At 48.0% G+C, this 21,498-nt stretch overlaps 1 protein-coding gene across 6 annotated transcripts in view; it reads left to right on the top strand.

Moving 5' to 3' along the window:
- The window catches only part of Efcab6 (EF-hand calcium binding domain 6), a 208,314-nt gene that overhangs the window by 1,103 nt on the left and 185,713 nt on the right, over positions 1–21,498 (top strand). The window contains exons 1-2 of one of the 6 annotated variants that reach the window (NM_029946.4): positions 8,574–8,661; positions 19,374–19,480. In NM_029946.4, coding sequence (NP_084222.4) covers positions 19,410–19,480 — 71 coding nt within the window. In that variant the 5' untranslated portion in view covers positions 8,574–8,661; positions 19,374–19,409. Of the gene's footprint in view, positions 1–624; positions 750–8,425; positions 8,662–18,813; positions 19,035–19,373; positions 19,481–21,498 lie in introns of those variants that run through there. The other 5 variants (XM_017316791.1, XM_006521533.2, XM_006521531.2 and 2 more) reach the window with 5 other exon arrangements.

The following is a 21,498-nucleotide window of genomic DNA, read 5'->3' as shown; positions in this document are numbered from 1 at the left end:
GTGTGTGGCTCCTACGCAGGAAGTCCTCTGTGTAGCTAGTCAGCCCTGCCCTGCTTAGAGCTTGGTATCCCCTTCCCAGAATGTTATCCATCACTGTACACTGCATACGGCATGTTTTAGGACAGGGTGGCACCTCAGTCTGGGTATAGCCATGGAATGACCTTTGACCCTAGAAACTGAGTGCTCCCATGTCTTCAACGCCTCAACTCAGAGGAGTCCTTTGTATCCCCCTGGCAGACGATGTCCCCATACGGCCTGAACGACCCTTAGCATCCTCACCTCCCTCCCCTGAGCTGCCCAGCCCTGCACCTCCACCAAGGCAGCATCCCTTCCTACACTGGATTGATTCCTTGGTTCCTCTATACTTCTACCCCTGCTTGCCTCCTAACACCTGCATCACCTCCTGGCATCCCCCTTCCCGCGTGGACGCGACTGCCCTGGGAGCAGGGATGCGCTGCCTAACCAGCAGCTGATGAATGAATATCGTCACATCTCAGAGCCCAGAATTCTGTACTGCTGCTGTTGAGCTGGTAGAGGCTGAAGTTCCTAACTCAGGCCCAGGATGAACGAGCTGCTGGCTCCTGGCCTTCCCAATGACCAAGGAAGACCCTCCCATCCTTGTAGGTGGAGCCTGTGCCTGGTGCCCCTCCTCCCAAGTCTCCGCCCAGAACTCAGTGCTGTGGAGCCACTCACGGTCCTTCTTGCCTCCAGCCCTTCCCCTGCAAGTCCTTTGCGGAGCACCTGCTATGGTAAGGCTGAGTGCTGCGGACGGTTGTGGCCATTCTGCTCTCTAGATCCTTGCTCACTTCCAATCCCCTTCTCTGTTCTTCTAGGGCAGTGGTTCTCAACCTTCCTAACGCTGAGATCCTTTAATACAGTTCCTCAACTTGTGGTGACCCCCAGTCATACAATTATTTTTGTTGTCATGGTTATCAGTTGCAATGTACGTATTTTTTGGAGACAGAGGTTTGTCAAAGGGACGGCGACCCACAGGTTGAGAACCACTCCTCGAGGAACAGATGAGAAGAGCCACAGCGAGGAACAGAGCAAGTACCTTGAAGGCTCAGAACTAGCAACCTCTGGGAGGGTGGAGATACTGTTGGGTGTAAACAAAAGGCAGGAGCAGAGTCTGGAAACGGGTGAGCCAGCAGGGAATGGGACAGCCTAGGGAAACAAGAGGATGCTATTCCCTTACCCCCTAGAGTCCCGTAGTCTCTCCAACACTCTTGGGACCACAAGGAGAAAACTTTCATCTCTGACAAAGAGTCCCAATGTGCAGCCCCGGGAGTCTCCTGTGACTTTGGCACAGTGGTCTGGAGAGGGTAGCCGAGCGTGAGGACTGTAACGGCTGTCCAGTGGGGATGGGGCCAGCAGGAGACAGCCAGTCCCAGAAACATCTGCCACTCAATGTGGCCATAGTCATGGTCTCTGAGGCATGTTGGTCCTCTGCCAGCTCCTCACATCAGAGGACAATCGGGCTTAAGCTTGGAGCCTGGCGTGGTGTTGACTCTGAGTGTGAGTTGTAGCCCTGAATCCTGCCACAGGAGGGAGCTCGTGTTCTGTTAACAATGGTTTTTGAGGAACCAGAAGAGCCCTACGAAGTCAGCTATTTCCACTTCTGCACTTGGCTTTTTTTAATCTATCTGTCTGTCTGTCTGTCTGTCTGTCTGTCTGTCTATTAATATGGGCTGTGGGTGCTCAAGCTTGTGACGCACACACTCTATGGACTCTGGTCCATCCAGCCATCTCTCTGGTCCCCAGCATCTTGTATTTTTTGAAGCCACCATCTTTACTGTTGGCATTCTGTCTGGATTCCACCCCCACAATTACCTGGCAGCCTCCAGGTATGCTCCTCCCCACAGTTACCTAGCAACAGCCAGGTAGGCCTGGCCCACTATAAAAGGGGCTGCTTGGCCCCTCCTCTCTCTCTTGCCTCTCTTGTCTCTCTTGTTCTCTTACTCTCTTGCCCCCTTGCTCCCCCTCCTCTCCCCATTCTCTTCCCTCTTTCTCAACCACGTGGCCATGGCTGGCCTCTACTTCTCTACTCTCTCCCTCTCTCTGCCTTTCCTGCCTCTACTACCCTCTTAACTGCCTCTGCTACCCACCTCCCCATGCCCTGAATAAACTCTATTCTATACTATACCATCATGTGGCTGGTCTCTCGGGGGAAGGGATGCCTTGGCATGAGCCTGCCAAGACACCCCCTTCCCCCACATCCAGGTAGAACATATATTAATACCCTTTCTCTTTTTATGATCATAACATTTACCTTGATGTGTGGTGTTGGGTACCAGATGTGAGGAAGTTGAACAGACCCCATGACAGGACATCTCTGTGGCGGCACACACACCCCCTTGTTTCCATTGGGAATCTCTGGTGAATGGCTACAGCCATCTGGCTGTTGTCCCTGCACATTCTCCTCTCACAGTCAGCTACGGTGTCCAAAGAGGGAGGAAGCTCTTCTACTGGGGACCTGCTGCCTGTGTCTCACTCTTCTCTGCCAGGGACTCAGTCCAGTGGTACAGAGCATGAAGGCTTTGAGCTTATTTTTGGTGGACATTTCATTTTCTGTAACATAGCTGGGATACGGTGAACTCCTGCTTGGAAAGCTTCAGGAGGCCAGGGCCCAATGTCTCCTACTTCCCTTGGTGTTAAGAATGTTTGGTTGTTGGGCTAGAGAGATGCTCAGCGGTTAAGAGCACTGGCTGCTCTTCCTAGAGGTCCTGAGTTCAATCCCCAGCAATTACATGGTGGCTCACAACCATCTGTAGTGAGATCTGGTGCAGGGTATTCATATAAGTAAAAATAAATAAATACTATTTGTTTTTTGTTTTTTTTTAAAGAATCTTTGGTGTTAGCAAGAGTGAGACCCGAGAGACAGCTCAGGGGTTAAAGGGCACTTGCTGATCTTGCAGAGAACCCCAGCTCAGTTCCCAGATGGCTCACAACTGCCTGTAATTCCAGTTCCAGGGGGTCCAGTGCCTCCTTCCAGCTTCTGCAGACACACAACCATCCAGAAATAAAAACGAATGAGTTAAATGACCACTGGCTCAGTCCACTGCTCATAGGATTCAGCTTGGCCGGGGTCCCCCAGCAGTGTTCTGCCACCAGCGTCCCCTGGGGTTCTCTACACTTGCTACTTTTGACTTCACGTTGGCCTCTCTCATTTTATCCTCTTAGAAATTTTTCCTGCTTCTCTGGGGATGGAACCCAAGAGGCCTTCAAAGGCTGAACATGTATCCCCTCAGCCACACCCATCCCCTCTAAGGGCTGCTTGTCCCAGTCTCCCACCCCAAACCCATCATAAATACACTCTTAAGGATGAGTCTTGGCTTGCTTGCTGCCTGGGTCCCTCCCTCCAACATGCCATTTTACCTGAGACAGTTAAGAGCATCAGCGAGTGAGGCTGACAGGCTGGTGACTGTGTCGCTGTCCTGGGTCCCGATCAAACTTGTGACTGTTACAGAGGGAGGGAAGGCAGAAGACTGCTTTAGCCTGAGCTTGAGCAAGCGCAAGACCCTAGCCTCATCCTGAGACAAGATGTGGTTACAGGTGTCTGCCGGTTGAGGGAAACATGCCAGGACTTAGGGCCCCGAATTTGATGAAAGGGAGAATTTTCTGTAACTCGACACTGTTTTCTATTTCTTAACCCGGTCTCCGGTCTCCTTCCCGAAGTGGGTGTTTTCAGCCCGCAGGAGACCGGAAGTGGAGAGGAGGCCTTACTCTCCCAGCCTGCTCCGTGTAGCATTCCTTTCCTATCAGGTAATCAATAGTGCTTGTTAGCTAACTAAAGGCAAATTAAATGCTAAACAGCACTAATTACAAGCTGTTGCAAGATCCCCGCTCTTAGCAAAGAGAACGGCTGGTGATTGCCCGGGGTTTGTTGCTACCCAGGTGGATGAGTCTTGAAATTGCTCTTCTCTAACTGCAGGTTTCCGAGGGGGCCCGGCCTTCTAAGAGAACTGCAGCGTGATGGAGTGGGGGTTGGGGGAGGGGGGTAAGGATTCGTGAAATTCGAAATCCCAGTGTATTTCATTGTGTGGAGCAATGTTCAGGAGCAAGATAAGTGGATTTTGCTGCCTGTTTCTATGAAAGAAGATAGCCAGCAACTATTAAATGGGGAGCAGGGGAGGGTCTCAATGGAACATCAGCGTGTGTAGGGGGAGGGAGGGCGGGGCAGATAAGGTACCGCTCGGAGCTGCTCAGTCTCCGTGTAGAATCCCGAAACGCTCTAGGAAATAGCTCCCATTTACAGGCTATTGTCAGTTATTGGTGGTGACAGTGTTTAAAATGTGCGATTTCGTTTCTGGCTGATGGAATTAAAATGAGCAGGCCTATCATCTGTCAAGGTAAATATCCAGAAGCGGAGGGGGGAGAGAGGGAGGGAGAAGATGGAGGTGGGGAGGACTATTTTTAGTGAAGAAAAATAAGTGCAGCAGGAGCTACTTACACCTCATTTATTTTAATTTCAATTATTTTAGATTTATCTTACGCATATGGGCGTTTTGCTTGCGTGCACGTATGTGCACCATGTATATTCTTGGTGCCCACAGAAGCCAGAGAGGGCATCAGATCCCTTGGAAATTTTAGTTCTGGGTTCTTGTGGGCTACCATGTGAGTCCTGGGAACCGAACCCATGTCCTCTGAATGAGTGGCCAGTGCTCTTCAGCCATCTTTCCACCAACACCCGCCCACCCTTATTGATTTCTTAGTAATTTCTTTTCTCCTAAGGACAGCTGAGTAGAGTCTTGTCTCCATTTGGAAGACCACCAACAGGATAGCGTCCAGACTTCCTGACGATGCTCTTAGTCTGTATCCATGTGGTGGAATTAATCCCCCAGCCTTGGTGGTGGGGGAGGGCACGAGCAGCCCAGCTCCTCCCGGCTTGGTCACTGCCCCTGCTTGTCTTCAATGCAAAGGTATATAGTCTCTCCTGCCCCCTTCCTGGACTGACACGGTGACAAGCTGCTCGCTCTCGTCCCTTCTCTCAGACATGCTACTGGGAAGCAGGATGCTGTGAATGCCCAAACCTGCAGGGCGGCCTGGGTTAAGGCTGTGCAGCAGTCTGTCTTCTTGATTCCCGAGGGAATGAGGAATCTGTTGTTGACTTGCCCCACTGTAAAAATGTTTTCTCTCCATCCTTCCTTTTTTTGTGTGTGGCAGTACTGAGGATGGAACCTAAGCTGCACATATCGGAGGGGAGCCCTGGCCTTCACTGCAGCTTTTCTGAGTCTTTTTCAGGGGTGTCACCAGAGGGCTTGGGCAGCAGATACACGTGGTGGATGGGAAAGTGTGGGCAGTAAGTTTCCTGGGAGGTGAGGGTTAGGAAACATAAAGCAGAGTAATGTGGAGGGGTGTGGGGGTGGGGGGTGGGGGGTGGGGAGTGAGGGAATACCTGGCGGGCCCCTGCCAAGGTGTCCCCACCCCCCGAGAAATCGCGTCATACGACAGGGACAGGCCTAGTACAAAAGGAGGTTTATTGTGGAAAGGGAGGGGAGCGGGTACCTGCAAAAGGGGTAGGGACTGAGAAAGGAGCGACAGAGGGGGACAGGAGAGAAAGAGGTCTGGAACACACGTGGGAGGGGGGGAGAGGAGAGGAGATGGAAGGAAGGAAGAGGAGGAGGAGGAAGAGGAGAGATGGTGTAGGGAGCAGTCCTCTTATATGTGGCCACACCTGGCAGCTACAGGGCAGGTAGTAATGGCGGTGGGCGGGTAGCTGTTGGGCGGAGCCTAGCTGGAGTTGTCTGTAAGCCAATAGTGAGCCCCTCAAGTTCCTGGTGTAGATGATGCTGTGGAGGATGGGGAAGGACACAAACACCGCAGTCCGGCTCCAGGCCCCACCCTTTTGAAAGTAGCCCTTTGCAGGGCGTCCTGCACTCCGAGGGAACCAGCAGGGTGCTTGGAAAGTTTTCCCAGAAGAAATGACAATCATTAAATTGTTGCCCTGGGGCCACTGTCTCTGATACAGAGCTTGCTCTGTCTGGACAGAGATCAAACCCACACTAATAGGTGTTATGATTTCATTGGGCAATAAACACGTAAGCTGAATTTAGCTTCTTGTGAAAAAAATAGTCAACTCTTCACACAGAAGTAAGAAATTGCCAGTGCAGGAAAATACTTTACAGAGTAAAGATTGGGGAAGTGGAGGGGGAAACACAAAAAATTAAACCAAACATGAGCAAATCTCCAGGTTTAGGTTTAACACGTCCCATCAGGGATGAGACCCTGCCCTCTGCTATGGATCTCGAAGCTGGAGCACATAGCAAGCAAAAGGCCAGTAGTGTACAAAGCTCAAAAGGGACCCTGCGTTTGCCCACGAAGGTCCAGGCTGTGGCCTGCTTGCCTCTTATTTGCAGACTAGCTTCTCCTCCCTAAAGACTTCTAGAAATTTCCAGGATGTGTGTGGATGTGTGTGTGTGTTAAGTGTTTATGAAAATAATACTTCCCAAAACAACAACATAAGAAGGCTTTTGCAAATCTGTTTATTAGCAGGCAGCTGGATTCTCTTATCTTCTTTGATCTTATCTCCAGCAGAGCTTCTTTTAGGTGAGAAGAATTGAAAAAAAAAAATCCAGTAATGTCTTAGCTCCACGAGGAAATAGTTTTGACTGAATGTCTTCTGAAAAGGCTACAAACACAAGCAAAGGTTTCTGAAAAGGCTAACACATAGCCCTCTGTGAAGGGACCCAGGACAACCAGTACAGGCGTTGGACTCTCTGAAAAGCAGTTCTCTTTTGGGACAAGAGAAGGTGTCAAAGAAATTATGAACATATGGCATGTTTGTCAGGGGTGTATGGATGCTATTTCCTAATGACGGGAGGCCTGGTCATTCAATTAGAGGGATAAATGTGTCAGCCTGGTAGTGGGCAGGAGAGATTGCTTTCTCCTTAAATAGGCCAGGGGCAGGGGCTACTTAGGGTCCAGTTGTGCAGCATAGGGCACAGTACTCATTAATTCACCTGCTGGCAAAGATATGTGCTGGGTATCTTACCCATGAGGCTGTGACTTCCTCTCCAAATAAGAAGTCAGGAAGTCTGTAAGTGGGGCCTGTGGACTCAGGTCTGTGGATTCTCGTTCTGGACCTGACTTGATCAGCTGTGAATCCTTGGACAAAATATCGTGTGTGTGTGTTTCCACTGGACCTATCTCATCAGCGTCCTGTGGAGCAGACTGAACTAGACATAAAGTACTTACACGGGTGTCTGTCTGTACTGGCTGGTTTTGTGTGCCAACTTGACACAAGCTGGAGTTATCACAGAGAAAGGAGCCTCCCTCGAGGAAATCCAGCTGTAAGGCATTTTCTCAATTATTGATCAAGGGTGGGAGGAGGGCCCATTGTGGGTGGTGCCATCCCTGGGTTCTGTAAGAAAGCAAGCTGAGCAGGCCAGGGGAGGCAAGTCTGTAAGCAGCATTCCTCCATGGCCTCTGCATCAGCTCCTGCCTCCAAGTTCCTGCCCAGTGTGAGTTCTTGATCTGACTTCCTTTGGTGATGAACAGCAATGTGGAAGTGTAAGCTGAATAAACTCTCTCTCTTCCCCATCTTGGACATGATGTTTTGTGTAGGAATACAAACTCTGACAGTGTCTTAAGAAGGGAACTCCACAGAGCCAGGGAGAAGGACCATTACTGATGACATCAGTACTGTCATCCCTCGTGATGACTAGGTCTAGGGTACTCTTGGTACTAATTTATTTGTGAGGGCCTTATGGTTGTATACCATGCCATGTACTGGCACAAGGTGGAGTCCAAAGATAGTGGTAGGCAAAGCAAGCAGGTCTTGTGTTTGTAGAGTCATGCCCTACAGTAGACAAATAGGCCTCTGCCAGACATGCTAATTCTAAGTTAATCTTGCTCACCAGACATCCAGCTAGCACTCAGAAAGTATGGCATGGGGAAGCTGGATTCATTATCCACAAGGGCTAGAGAGATGGTTCAGTGCTTCAGAGCACTTGCTGCTCCTGCAGAGGACCCAGCTTGATTCCCAGCACCCACATGGCAGCCCACAACCACCTGTAACTCTAGCGCCCTCACCTGGCCTCTGTGGGCATTGCATGCACACGGTACACATAACACACAGGCAGACACATACTCAAACACATAAATGTAATCTTTTGAGGGCAAAATTAAACATTACTTTCTTATTTTTAATTGCAACATAACTATTTTTGAGACGATAATGTATTTGAGTAAGTGCATATTCGCACACAGATTATATATGCATATGTAAATAGGCTTATATAATTCTGATGAATATAGCAATTATACAAGAAAAAGAACACAAGAATATTTTGCTATAAGAATGTAAAGATAAATAACTCTGCTTCTCAGAGGTGGGGCAGGTCCATGGGACACGGCTTCAATCACAAAGAAATCCAACATAATAACAATAAAAACAGAAAAGAGGGATACACCCCACACCTCTCCCAGGGACAGCATTTCCGGAGGAAGTCCTTCCTAGGCCCGAATCTTGTCTGGCTCCGCCTCCTTGGCCAATCGCAACTCCTCTACTTGTCGGGGGCGGGGATTTACCATCCACCTGGGACGTACCCTGGTTGCTGGGGCAACAGCGTCCTGAAGACTTGGCTCATGCCTGCTTCTGGGACCCAGCGGCCAGGTCTGCAGCAGGAGAGTTGGCGGCTGAGTTGGTGACCACCAAGCCGGGTAAGGAGGGGGAGCGCGCGGGGCCCGGAGGACCAGGGCAGTGCGGGGCTGTGAGGAGCGAAACGAGGGGCGCGGGGGAGCGCGCGGGCGGCGGGCCCCGCGGGAGGTTCGGTCTCCGATTTCTCCTGGCTTGCAGCGTTCCTTACCCTGCTCATTTGCGCCCCACCTAGATCCTGAACACAACGTTCTCTGCTTAGTCCTGAGGAGGACTTGGGTGAAAGACCTGTTAACCACACAAGTAGCAAGTAGCAAAGGCAGAACCGCCTCACTCTGCTTCCAGGCAAACGCTGCCTTCCACAGCCATGTTCTATATCAGTTAACCCCATTGCCCACATTCCATATGAAAGAAAGCACTTCGTGAAATGTTCTAAGCTTTCAGGCTGAAGGCTGGCCCCCCAGTTCACCCTTCCACTCCCTTTTCTTTCCCTCCTAAAAAAAAAAAAAAAGTTTTGTTTTATTTATTTTTAGAAGGTCTCACTATGTAGCCCTGGGTAGCCTAAAACTTGCTGTGTAGACCAGGCTGGCCTTAACCTCACAGAAATGACCTTCCTCCTCCTGAAAATATTTACTTTCCACAAGTCTGCCTCTTCCAAAGGGCTTCTATATCACCCTGGGGAAAACACCTATTTCTCTTAAATTGTATCTATCCTTGAATAGTGAACTTAGAGAAATACGGTAAATAAATCCTATCTTTACAAACCACACTTCATTTTGGTCTTTAATCCGTTGCCTTCAGTTCAATAAACATTTCTTTGCCTAAGCTCCAGGGAGTGGAAAACGAACCTGCCGTTGGCTCCTTGGGTGTATGTGAATGGGTGTTTTCTGTCCAGCCTATGAATGGGAGGAAAAAGAATTCACTGGAGTCATCTGTGTGTTGGCTTTATTTACGTTCATTTTCGTGCTTGGTTTAAGGTAGGAATTTTTTTTTTAATTTAGAAGAAATGCTTACTGAAGCTGGACATGGTGGTGTACACATGCAATCCCAGAATTTGAGAGACCGAGGCAGGAGGATCTCAAGTTATAGCCTGAGCTACCTGAAACCCTGTCTCAAAATGAAGAAACCCACAAAGCTTACCTTATATTTGTTATCTTGCATGCTAATTTTATTTGCACTTCTACTTTGTATTCTGTGTCCCCCACCCATTTCCAGCCATACAGAAGTTGAGCACCTATGCTGTGACCCTGACAGCTAATCAGCACCCCCAAATAGAACCAGTTCTGCAGACCTGTTCAGCCACTTGATGCTAATGAAGTAATTACTCTAATAAAGCTACCTCATTGGTCTGTAGCAAGCTCATAGAGCAAGGGTTCTCAACCCGGGGGTTGCATATCAGATACTCTGCATATAGATATTATCCAGGCTGGTTGTGGGTCAACTTGACACAAGTTAGAATCGTCAAGAGAGGAAGGTGCTTCAGTTGAGGAAAGGCCCCCATGACAGCTAGCTGTAGGGCATTTTCTTAATTTTCGATCAGAGGCAGGAAGGCTCAGCCCAGAGTGGGTGGGGCCATCTCTGGGCTGGTGGTCCTGGGTTCTATAAGGAAGCAATCTGAACAAGCCAGGAGAAGCAAGCCAGTAAGCAGCTGTCTTAGTTAGGGTTTAACTGCTGTGAACAGACACCATGACCAAAGCAAGTCTTATTTAGAAAACAACATTTAATTGGGGCTGGCTTACAGGTTCAGAGGTTCAGTCCATTATCATCAAGGTGAGAGCATGGCATCATCCAGGCTGTCATGGCACAGGCAGAGCTAAGATTTCTACATCTTCTTCCAAAGGCTGCTAGTAGAAGACTGACTTCCAGGCACCTAGGGTGAGAGTATTAAGCCCACACCCACAGTGACACACCTACTCCAACCAGGTCACACCTATTCCAACAAGGCCACACCTCCAAATGGTGCCACTCCCTGGTGCAAGAATATAAACCATCACAGCAGCACTCCTCCATGACTTTTACATAAACTCCTGCCTCCAGGTCCCTGCCCTGCTTGAGTTCCTGTCCTGACTTCCTTCTGTGGTGAAAGTATAAGCCAAATAAACCCTTTCCTCCCCAGCATGCTTTTTGGTTATGGTGTTTCATGGCAGCAATAGAAACCCTAAGATATTTACCTTATGACTCATAACAGTAGCAAAATTATAATTATGAAGTAGCAATGAAATAGTTTTTTTGGTTTGGGGTCACCACGACATGAGGGACTATATTAAAGGGTCACAGCATTAGGAAGGTTGAGAACCACTGTCATAGATGCTTAGAGTCACAGGGTGACTTCCTGATGGCTCCTCCCCCTGCCAGGACTGACAGGTAAGCCATAGACGGTAGATGATGTAACTGGGAGAAAAGACACCAACAGCCACCTTTTCCCTTAACATACTTCATGTAATTTCTTTTGTAAAGTATGCATGTATAAAAAAAACCTTTGAGCCGGGTGTGGTGGCACACGCCTTTAATTCCAACACTCGGGAGGCAGAGGCAGGTGGATTCCTGAGTTCGAGGCCAGCCTGGTCTACAGAGTGAGTTCTACGACAGCCAGAGCTATACAGAGAAACCCTGTAAAAGAAAAAAAAAAGAAGAAAAAAAACTTTGTGTGGGTCCGCAGGGTGATACACGTGTGGTTCCCATAATATATTAAAGCATTAACTCACTTTTTGTATAGTATTCTTTAGGATGCTCTTTAGGAAGAGAACTTGAGAAGGGAAGGGGTGTGTTTTTTGAACCCCATGGTGGTGGCTAGACCTGTGACTCTCAGGACCCCGGCAGCATGCATTGCTTCCACTACAGGACCCTCTCAATGCACACGCTTCAGTTCCACTTTGTTCTGTCCTAGGTTTGGACCCTTACTGCTGTTCTGTTTTATCTGGTTTCAGATACCATTTGTTGTCTGTGATTTGATCTCTGCTCCCATAGGGGGCACTGAGCACTTGCTGTGTCAGGCATCCCTGAGGACCTGAGATAGATTTTAAAGTGTTATTAGATTCAGTTGTTGTTGTTGTTGGCGGTGGTGGTGGTGGTGGTGGAGGATGTGTGTATTTGTGTGTGTGTGTGTGTGTGTGTGTGTGAGAGAGAGAGAGAGAGAGAGAGAGAGAGAGAGAGAGAGAGAGAGAATGTTAGTGCAAGCACACATAGTAATCAGAGGACACCTTGCACAAGTCACTTTTCTCCTTCCACCACGTGAATCCCAGAGATCAAATCCAAGTTGTCAGGCTTCGTGGCAAGTGTCTCTATCCAATAAGCTATCTTATTGGTCCTCATATACCTTTTAAATTTACTCCTCAGTTCTCAGCTATGAAATCTATAGTGGGCGAGCCAGGTTAAGGCACTTCACAAAGTTGAGAAGTAGCAGAGTGTGTCTTTTCTCCTATAGTGTATGATAGTAGAACCTGTGTTCTTGGCAAGCAGGTGTCCACTTTCATACCTGAACTCCAGGCAGGCTTTGGATGATGTGTGAACACCTACCCACACTCAGCTAAGCCATATAAATCATCACAAGAAAAAAATACTGTGTCCTAGCTAGCTTAAGCTGCCACCTTGTCACAGCCTGGAGTCCTCTGAGCAGGGAGTCTCAGTTGAAGGATTGTCAACGTAGGGGACCGTCTTGCTTGTTAATTAATGTGGGAGGGCTCAGCCCACTGTGGGCAGAATCATTCCCTAGAAAGGTGTGCCTGGACTGTATAAGAAAGCCATTTGAAAATGAACCAGTAAATAGCCAGGATCATGAGCCAGTAAGCAGTGTTCTTCAGTGGCCTCTGCTTCAAGTTCCTGTTTCTGTTCCTACCATGACTTCCCCTCAGTGATGGACTGTGACCTGGAAGTGTAAATCAGATAAACCCACTCCTTCTTTACATTGCTTTTTGGTTCCTGCCTTAGTTAGGGTTTTACTACTGTGAACAGATACCATGACCAAGGCAAGTCTTATAAAGGGCAACATTTAGTTGGGGCTGGCTTACAGGTTCAGAGATTCAGTCCATTATCATCATGGTGGGAGCATGGCATCCAGGCAGGCATGGTGCAGGAGGAGCTGAGAGTTCTACATCTTCATGTGAAAGCTGCTAGCAGATACTGACTTCCAGACGGCTAGGATGAGGGTCTTATAGCCCACACCCACAGTGACATACTTACTCTAACAGGGCTACACCTTCTAATAGTGCCCCTCCCTAGGCCAAGCATCTACAAACTATTATACTTCCAGAAAGAAAATTAGAACAAACAATGAAATCATGGGGAGGAAAGAGAATGGTCAGGTCTTGGGTCAGTAAAACTGGCCCTTGACATTAGCTGTGAGCTTCTTGTCAAGGCAAAGCAGACTTAGAAATCAGTGGTTGGCATATAACCCAGCAGTAGGGCACTTGCCTGGCATGCGTGAGGCCCTAGGCTCAATTTCCTGCACCTTCAAAATGGAATGTATTTGATCCAGGAAAATAAGGCCTTCCGTTCTTCCAGGAAGACTTTTTTTTTTTCCTCACATTTAGATGGAAGGGAGGGTCTTCCTGGCATTCATCAGGCAAGGCTGAGATGGGTCTCTGGATAACCACCGAATGACAAGCACACAGGCTCAGTGCCCTCGCTTTTGGGAGAGGATGTGCTTCAGTTTGAACTAAATATTTGAAATTAAAGAACTCTGAATCATAAGTTTCCAGTACTGCATTCTGAAAGTTTCCCCTCTGAGACTTGGTGAGTGGGATTATCCTGTGTCTGGGTTGGCTCTCTCTGCTCATTTACTTCTCAGTGATTTAAAAGTGCCTGCCATGTGCTGACCCTTGTCTGGGCTTTGGGGATGGCACAGCTGTCACTCCCACCTTGGCTCCATATCCCTCTAGCTTCTGCACTGTGGTTGTAAGGGCCCATGATTCACTGGAGAATGATACCCCCGACTCAAATAGTATGTAAACGCAAAGAGTGTTTTATTCTGCAGAAGTCCAGCATGCTGGGGTCTCCCATCATCAGGATAGAGAGACAACCAAATGAGCTTGCAGGTCTAATTTAAAGCACATTAGGGAATTCTGGGGTAAGTGACTTCTATGCTAATCTGTTGGGTCCATCTCTATGGATATTCCATTACTGGGGTGTGGGGCTGGAAACTTGCTGGGGAGGTCTGGAAACTGTTGCTGAGGAAGTAGCTGAGGAGGTCTAGAAACTGCAGCTGACCCAATGTCCTTGCCTCAGGCCAGGTGGCAGGGCAGCTTCTGAGGCCTGAACTTGCCCAATTCAGAGATTTAGGCCAGTTTGAAGCCTGTCATGGAATCAGCCTGGCCTTCTCACAGTCACTCCCAAGGTAGTTTTTCTTGAGTTCGGTTTGATTGCCTGATTATCCCTCTGATACCTTGAGATGGTGCTGTTGACCTGTTGTCTGAGTTATCTTTCTACTCACTGGTGAACACTCACCCTGAGATGAGCCGTGATCCTCCTCCAGCTCTGAGATCAATGACTTTAGCAATTTCTCTTTGGAGATTTATCTATTTGTTTTTTGGAGGGCATGGGTAATATTGCTCGTTCGTGGAGGTTGGAGGGCATTGGTTCTCTCCTTTACTTTGTGAGTTCTGGGGACCGAACACAATCAGGCTTTGCAGCAGGTACCTGTAACCGCTAAGTCATCTTGTAGGCTCTGGCATCAGATCATCCCTCTGACCTACTCCCCATGATGCACACACTTTTGCATTTGGTTGGGAGTTGGCAGAGCTCACACACGGTCAGTCATCTCCCTTGGGATCCAGGTTGAGAGCACTTGAAGGGGGGCTGCTATTTCCATTTTTCGAATGAGGATTCTCAGACAGGAGAAGAATCAACTTGCAAGATTGCACAGTAGATGGCAGAGTCAGTCTGACCTACACCCCACGTTTTTCCCACTGTCCCAAAGTGAAGATTCTTGGTGGCTCAGGTGTGTATGGAGGTCTGTGGAAGGTCATGGGATGGGAGGAGGGGAGGAGGGTGAGCCATTTTAATGTACATGTTCTCAGGTAGAACAGAACGCTCCCTTGATGGTCCAATAGAGCTCTCCCAAATATGTGGATGGAGCTGCTCACATCTTTTGTGAGGTTCGGTTCGTGATCTTTTTCCAGTTTAGTCAAACACTCTCCCCCTACCCCGTGGGATGCCAGAACCAACAGTTTTTGTTCCTGATGCCATTGCTGTTGGCTACATGTCTATTTTATTCTTGTGTTGAGTTATGTTTCTCTAGGTGCCAAGGCAGACGGATGGTACTTTTGTTAGGATTCTGTTATAAATAGCATCTGCTAAAAACTGGACATCAGTCCTCTGGCAGACGAACAAATAGATCTGGGAACTAGCTGCCACATGGCAGTTTTTGCCTGTGGGCAAGAAGCGTAGCTGGAGCTGGATGTGGTGGCTCAGTTCCTCCCCTGATCCAGGCAGGCAGGGAGGCAGAGGCAGGAGGATTAGTTCTCTGGCTCCATGACACTAAGAAACACTATCAAAGACACTGTGAGTGTGTTTGATATGGGAACTAGGCTTGGTCTGGAAACTGGGAAACCTGATCCTTTTTTACTTGGATTTCAGTTGCTGTTCAATAATAATTGACATCTATCATTGCAGTTTGACCTATTGATTTGTCTGATAAATAAATAAACTTTGAGCATCTGGTGAACCAAAAAATAATAATAATAAAATTAAAAAAAAAGGAGTCCCCTGGCTTATAGGAGCTCTAGGCTAGCCTGGGCTACATGAGAGCCTGTCTCAAACAAAATGAAACACCAAAGAGTAGGAAAAGGGTATAGTCAGCAAATTACTGGCTTTCCAGTCCTTGTCAGTGTCTGCCCTCAGGTTCTGAATAGTTGCATCTGTGACTGTCTCAGGACTCTTCTCTTCTTGGAAAAACCTAATGATGATGTAGTTAGGGACGAGATGTATAGAATCTGTCACAATGTCTTGTCCTGCTCAGTACACTGTTGCTTTCAAGACCAAGGGTAACATTATCCCAGGCGTCTACCATCACAGTGTAAAGTGTTCATTGTGGCCCATCTTGAACAAAGGGGAATGGCAGGCTCGTCCTGGGCCGGGTCTCAATGGGTCCAGAAAGCCCATGGGCTCTCCCCTGCTGGAGGGCCTTGCCGACTAGCAACTTCCTTTGGATCCACAGAAAATCTAAAAGCAGGAAATTGGTGACTGTTGAGATGCGGCGAGAGGAACAGACAGGGAATTATTCTATTCACGCTGCCCCCCCCCCCCGCGCCCCATCTGTGGCCCTGACACAGGGACGGAGCTGCAAGTGCTTCTGGGACTTGTACCTTTTTCTTTATCAGCCAAGTTGTCAGAATATAAACTCACAGGCCTAAGTTAGACATGACTGATCTGGCAGCCTCATGACAGAAGCATCATATTTTTAATCTTTTAAAAATATTTATTTTTAGGTGTATGAGTGTTTTGCTTGCATGTATGTATGTATGATGTATGTATGTATGCATGATGTATGTATGTATGCATGATGTATGTATGTATGATGTATGTATGTATGTATGTATACCCTGCACAAGCAGTTCCCACAGAGGCCAGTTGAAGGTGCTAGATCCCATGGAAGTGAAGTTAAGGACAGTTGTAAGCCACTGTATCCACATGTTGGATGTTTGAAATCAGACCCTGCTCCTCTGCAATGATAGTCAGTGCTTTTAACCACCGAGCCATCTCTCTACCTCCCCCCTCCCCTATTTTTAGACAGGCTCTTACTATGTAGCTTTGGCTTGCTTGAAACTTGCTCTATAAACCCAACTGGCCTAAAAACCACAGAGATATGCCAGCCTCTGCCTTCCAAGTGCTGAGGTTAAAGGTGTGTGCCCCAGGCCTGGCTCTGTGTCTTTTATCTTGAAAGATGAACTGTGCCAGGAAGACGAGGAGTGTGATGGCTGTTCTTGGTTGTCAGCTTGATACACCTGGACAAAGATTAAAGAATTAATTCTTTAATTAATCAATTCTCCATTAAAGAATTGTCCCCATCAGATTGGCCCGTGACCGTTTTCTTGATTGCTAGTTGATGGGGGGAAGGCTGCTCCATCCACTGTGGGCCGTGCCATTCCTAGGCACGTGGGCCTGGAATGTACAAGAAAGGTAGCTGAGCTGGAGCAAGCAAGTCAGTGAGCAGCAATCCTCCATGACTTCTGATCCAGTTGATGCCCCCAAGTTTCTGCTTTGCGCTCCTGTCATAGCTTCCCTTGATAATATACACTAGAAGCCAAATAGACTTTTTCCTTCCCAAGTTGCTCTTAAAAGTTGAGTGTAAGCCGGGCGTGGTGGTGCACGTCTTTAATTCCAGCACTTGGGAGGCAGAAGCAGATGGATTTCTGAGTTCAAGTCCAGCCTGGTCTACAGAGCGAGTTCCAGGACAGCCAGGGCTATACAGAGAAACCCTGTCTCAAAAACAACAACAACAACAACAACAACAACAACAACAAACAAACAAACAAACAAAAACAAAAACCCAAAACCAAACAGCAACAACAAAAAACAAAACAAAACTTGAGTGTATGTCTTCAACTGAGACTACACTCTTTGATACTTAATTTAAAAAAAATATTTGCATAAAAGTTGAGAAAACTGATATAAAGAGGTGGTGGGTACTTCCAGCTTTCCCTTCCCCGAAGCCCCGTGATACCGTTCGCAGAATAACCATAGTTCAGTCTTCAAAACTGGGACACACGCGTGAATATCATGTCAAATTAACTGAACGGAGAGTTTAAAATTTTATTTGGATTCAGGAGTGTCTTTCTTTTTCGCCCGTTGTGGGGGTCTCTGAGGTGACCTCGGTCCACAGAGTGATGGTTTACAAGAAGCAAGAAGCCCAGAAGTTCTGTTCAACACAACTCAGTAGCAGGTGCTGGTTTAACCTAAACATCAAGAGTCTGACCCTGAGTTGTTTCTTTTTGGCGAATTTAAGTACAGCACAATTTGGTGAATTTTTTTCTAGTGATAACAACCCCTCAACCATCTACATGGTCCATGGCTTACAACGGTCCTCAACTTCAATTCCATGGGGTCTAGCACCTCCAACAGGCCTCCGTGGGAACTGCAGTACGTGGAGGCTTAATGAAGCCAAAGGCTTGACTGTATTGGAACTTTGTAAAATATACCTCACATCTTCCATAAAGCTAGGTTTTATAGATTGACTGAGAAAAAACAAGCTCGTGAGAAGGGTCTGGAGAGGTCTTGACTCCTAAGGAAGTATGAAGGTCACCAGGTCATTAACCATATTCGCTCCCAGTCTTTTGGACAGAAAACAGGTTATACATCTCTCCCCTTGAAGAGACAACTGTGTGTGCTCAGCACTCATGAGTCTACTAGTGCTTATCTGTGAGCTAAGAGCCCCCATGCCTCCCATATCTCAGGACAGTTTTTATTGAAGCTTAACAGTATAATTTGGCAGCATTTGTTAGAACATTAATAGGCTGTAGTAATTTGAGGTGTGTGTGAATGGGGGGCGGGGTGAGGGTCTTCTGTGTCGTCCAGACTGGCCATAATCCTCCCTCTGGTAGGATGATTAGTGTCCACCACCCATTCCTCTGCTGGCAATCTACTTTTTAAGAATGGAATAATATAATTTTGTATTTTTTTGTCTTATTTTTGTGTGAGATGCATGTGAGTGTGGAAGCAGGAGGTCAATCTTCTGTGTCATCCTTAGGATGCTGTCTTCTGCCTTTTACAAATCAATTTCATAGGAATGCCCCCGGTACTCTCCTGCCTCATATCTCCCCAGCACCGGGATTTTGTGTGTACCTCCATTTCGGATTTTATTTTATTTTATTTTTTAGTGTAGGCTCTGGGCATAGAACTCAAGTCCTCTGTAGGAGCAGGAAGTGCTCTTAGTCACCGAGCCATCTCTCCAGCTCCATGGTTTCAGTTTTCAAAGTCTCACACCAATAGACACATCATCACAAAGTGGGTGAAGGATGGCCGAGGTCCCTGTCACGGCGTAAGGGAGGCTGGTCTGCGCAGAGGTTTCCACAAGGGCTTCTCAGGAAAGTGACATTAGTTTTGAGATCCAGGGCGGCAGTTTCCAGAGTGATGCCTGGGGCCTGTGGAGGCAGCGGCAGCCAGCCCTCAGGAACTTGGACAGTCATGCATTCTGAGTTCCCGCCCACTCTTCATGGCGATCGGAATCTAGAACTGAGACCTAGATTCCAGAATCTAGAACCTGTTTCTAAGAAAGATTCCAGGTGACTCTGAGGGACATTGAGGCTCGAGAACCAGTGATCTCCAGGACGAGGAGAGTTCAGGAGGCAGAGAGGGAGAAGTGTGGGTGGGTAAGGCAGAGGCGATCCCATGTGAGGACAAAGGTGTCTGCGTGGAAGAGACCTCGTATGTCTCAGGGACCACCTGAGGCCAGCGTGGTGGAGGTGTGGGAGCAGGAGTGGGAGGCAGCTGCTGGAAGACACAGGTTGATGCATTGTCTTTGTGGGTATCAAAGCCCAGGGCCTGAAGGACAGTGACAATGATAGGAAGAAACAGGACACCACAGGGCTTTCAAGTTATTGTTCTGGCTGTTGTATGGAAGTGTGTGTGTGTGCAAGTTGTGTGTGTATGGATGTGTGCATGTGCGCGTGCATGTATATGTGTATGTGTGTGCACGTGTGTGTGTGTGTGTGTGTTGGGCGGGAACCTGGGAGGAGGAGAATGTGCCTACAGTGCTCACAGACTAGCTTCACGTATGGCTCAGAGAACCAAGGAAACTGTTGAGCTCTCGGGTGCTAACTGGGTGCTAACTCTTCTTTCTCAGAATTCACAAATTTGCAAGTATTTGATCTAGAAGGAAATGAAGCGCAACGGCACCAGGCTAAACTTTGCTAAAGCCAACAGCACCAAGTCGGGTAGCACAAGAGCAAGGTGAGTCGCTGCCATGCCCAGCTCCATGCTGCCTGCTGCAAGACCTGCTGGGAGGGTGCCTGCGAAGCTGGGGAGGCTTTTGCTGCCAACCCCCACTAGTGTGTGTCAGCCGCTCATCTGGCATGTAACAGGAGTGCCCAGGCTGGTGCATTCTGACATGTAGTGGCCTGAAGCTGATTATCAACGGGGCAGCCACTATTTGTTACTCACAGTGACTTTCGAGCGCACTATGCAAACAGTTGGACCGCTCAGGATTCCTGCAGCACTTCCCTCTTCCTGTAGGTGGCAGCAGCAGCAAATTTTTGGTTGCTCTGCCTGAAGCAGAGAAACCCTGGAAACTTTGCCTGCTACATCTGAGGACTTGGGGACATGCCTGGACTATAAATAGTATATGCCAAACACACTGTGTCTGCTGGTTGGACAGGGAGAGAGTTGTCTCCAGTTCTTAGGCTTCTGAAGTGCTGAGAACAGGACAGCTCTGCAGCAGCCGACCGTGGTCCTGCCTCTTTCCTTTGTCTGTGTCTGTCAGCGTGGTGGGGGTGGGCGCTGAGAAATCCACCGGGTAGATCATTATGTCCATGACAGAGAAAGCAGAACACAGACAGCCTGAGACACACAGAGATGCTCCGATGTCCTGAGATTAAAGGTGTGTGCCGCCACGCCTGCCTCATTTACCACTCTTTGGAGGACCGATGTGCTAGGTGTATAGTCATGGTCTCCTGGGGAAAGACACATGGAAATTCATGAGACTTGTGGTCCTGTGGGAACTTTACTAATGCTTCCTATTTCCCAGTAGCGCGGAGGAGTGAGGAGTCATGGATGGTGTGGAAATGGGAGGGGGGTGATCTTTAGGCATGGAAGGAAGGAATGTGAGTGTGTGGGTCTTATATGCGTGTGGTGTGTATGTTTTAGGGAGTTGAGCAGATGTCTGTAGTGTGTATGTACCTGCGTGGTATGTATATAGTAGAAGTATGTGTTATGGTGTGAGGGGTGGGTGTAGCATGTGGTGTGTACATGTGCTTCAAGTGTATGTGATGCGCGTCAGGAGTGTGTATGCTGAGCATGTGGTAAGTGTGTGTGGTGACTGTATGGTAAGTATGTGTAGTAAGTATGTATGATTACTATGTTTTTTGTGTGTCATGTGTGTGGTGAGAGTGTATGGTGTGTGTAGTATATGTGTACTGTAGTATGTGGTATGTGTGAGGAGTGCCTGTATGGTGAGGTTGTGGCATGTGTTTGTGTGTGTGTGTGCGGTGAATGTGTGTATGGTATATGTGGGGTGTGTATGTGTATAGTAAGTGTGAATGTATATATTGTAGGTGGGGTTTGTGTGTGTGTATGTGTATATGTGTGTGTGTGGTGTGTGTATGTATGTGTGTGGTGTGTGTATGTGTGTGTGGTGAGTGTGAATGTGTGTGTTGTATGTGGGGTTTGTGTGTGTGTGTGTGTATGGCGAGTGCCTGTGTGGTGTATGTGGTGTGTGTCTATATGATGTGTGGTGCATGTCTATATGATATGTGGTGCATGTGTGTGTGTTGAGTGCCTGTGTGGTGTATGTGGTGTGTGTCTATATGATGTGTGGTGTATGTGGTGTGTGGTGTGTGTCTATATGATGTGTGGTACATGTCTATATGATGTGTGGTGCATGTGTGTGTGTTGAGTGCCTGTGTGGCGTATGTGGGGTGAAAGAGAGAAGCAGCTTGGTTTTGTGAAGCTTGTTAGTCTAACTTACAATTTCCCACATAAAAGTAGAGTTTCAAATCACGGTGGGTGCAGTGCAGAGTCGGTCCTGGTGTCCAAGGGACGTTGAATGGCAGGGAAGCTTCTGCTAGGAGTGGAAGGTGCAGCTGGTGGTGGGAGGCACAGGGTGGGCAGGAGCCAGTGCGTGTGACCCACTTCTAAGAGAGCATCAGAAACAGAAGGACCCAGGCTCCACCTTCCCAGCATAGCTATTTTTGTTGCCTCTTTTCCGTGCCGTCCATGAGGAAGCAGGTATTTATATCAGGGCGTTTGGACTA

Source organism: Mus musculus, chromosome 15 (assembly GCF_000001635.26).
Source record: "Mus musculus strain C57BL/6J chromosome 15, GRCm38.p6 C57BL/6J".
In the NCBI taxonomy this organism is placed as follows: Eukaryota; Metazoa; Chordata; class Mammalia; order Rodentia; family Muridae; genus Mus; species Mus musculus.
This window is presented reverse-complemented; position numbering and strand designations above follow the sequence as displayed.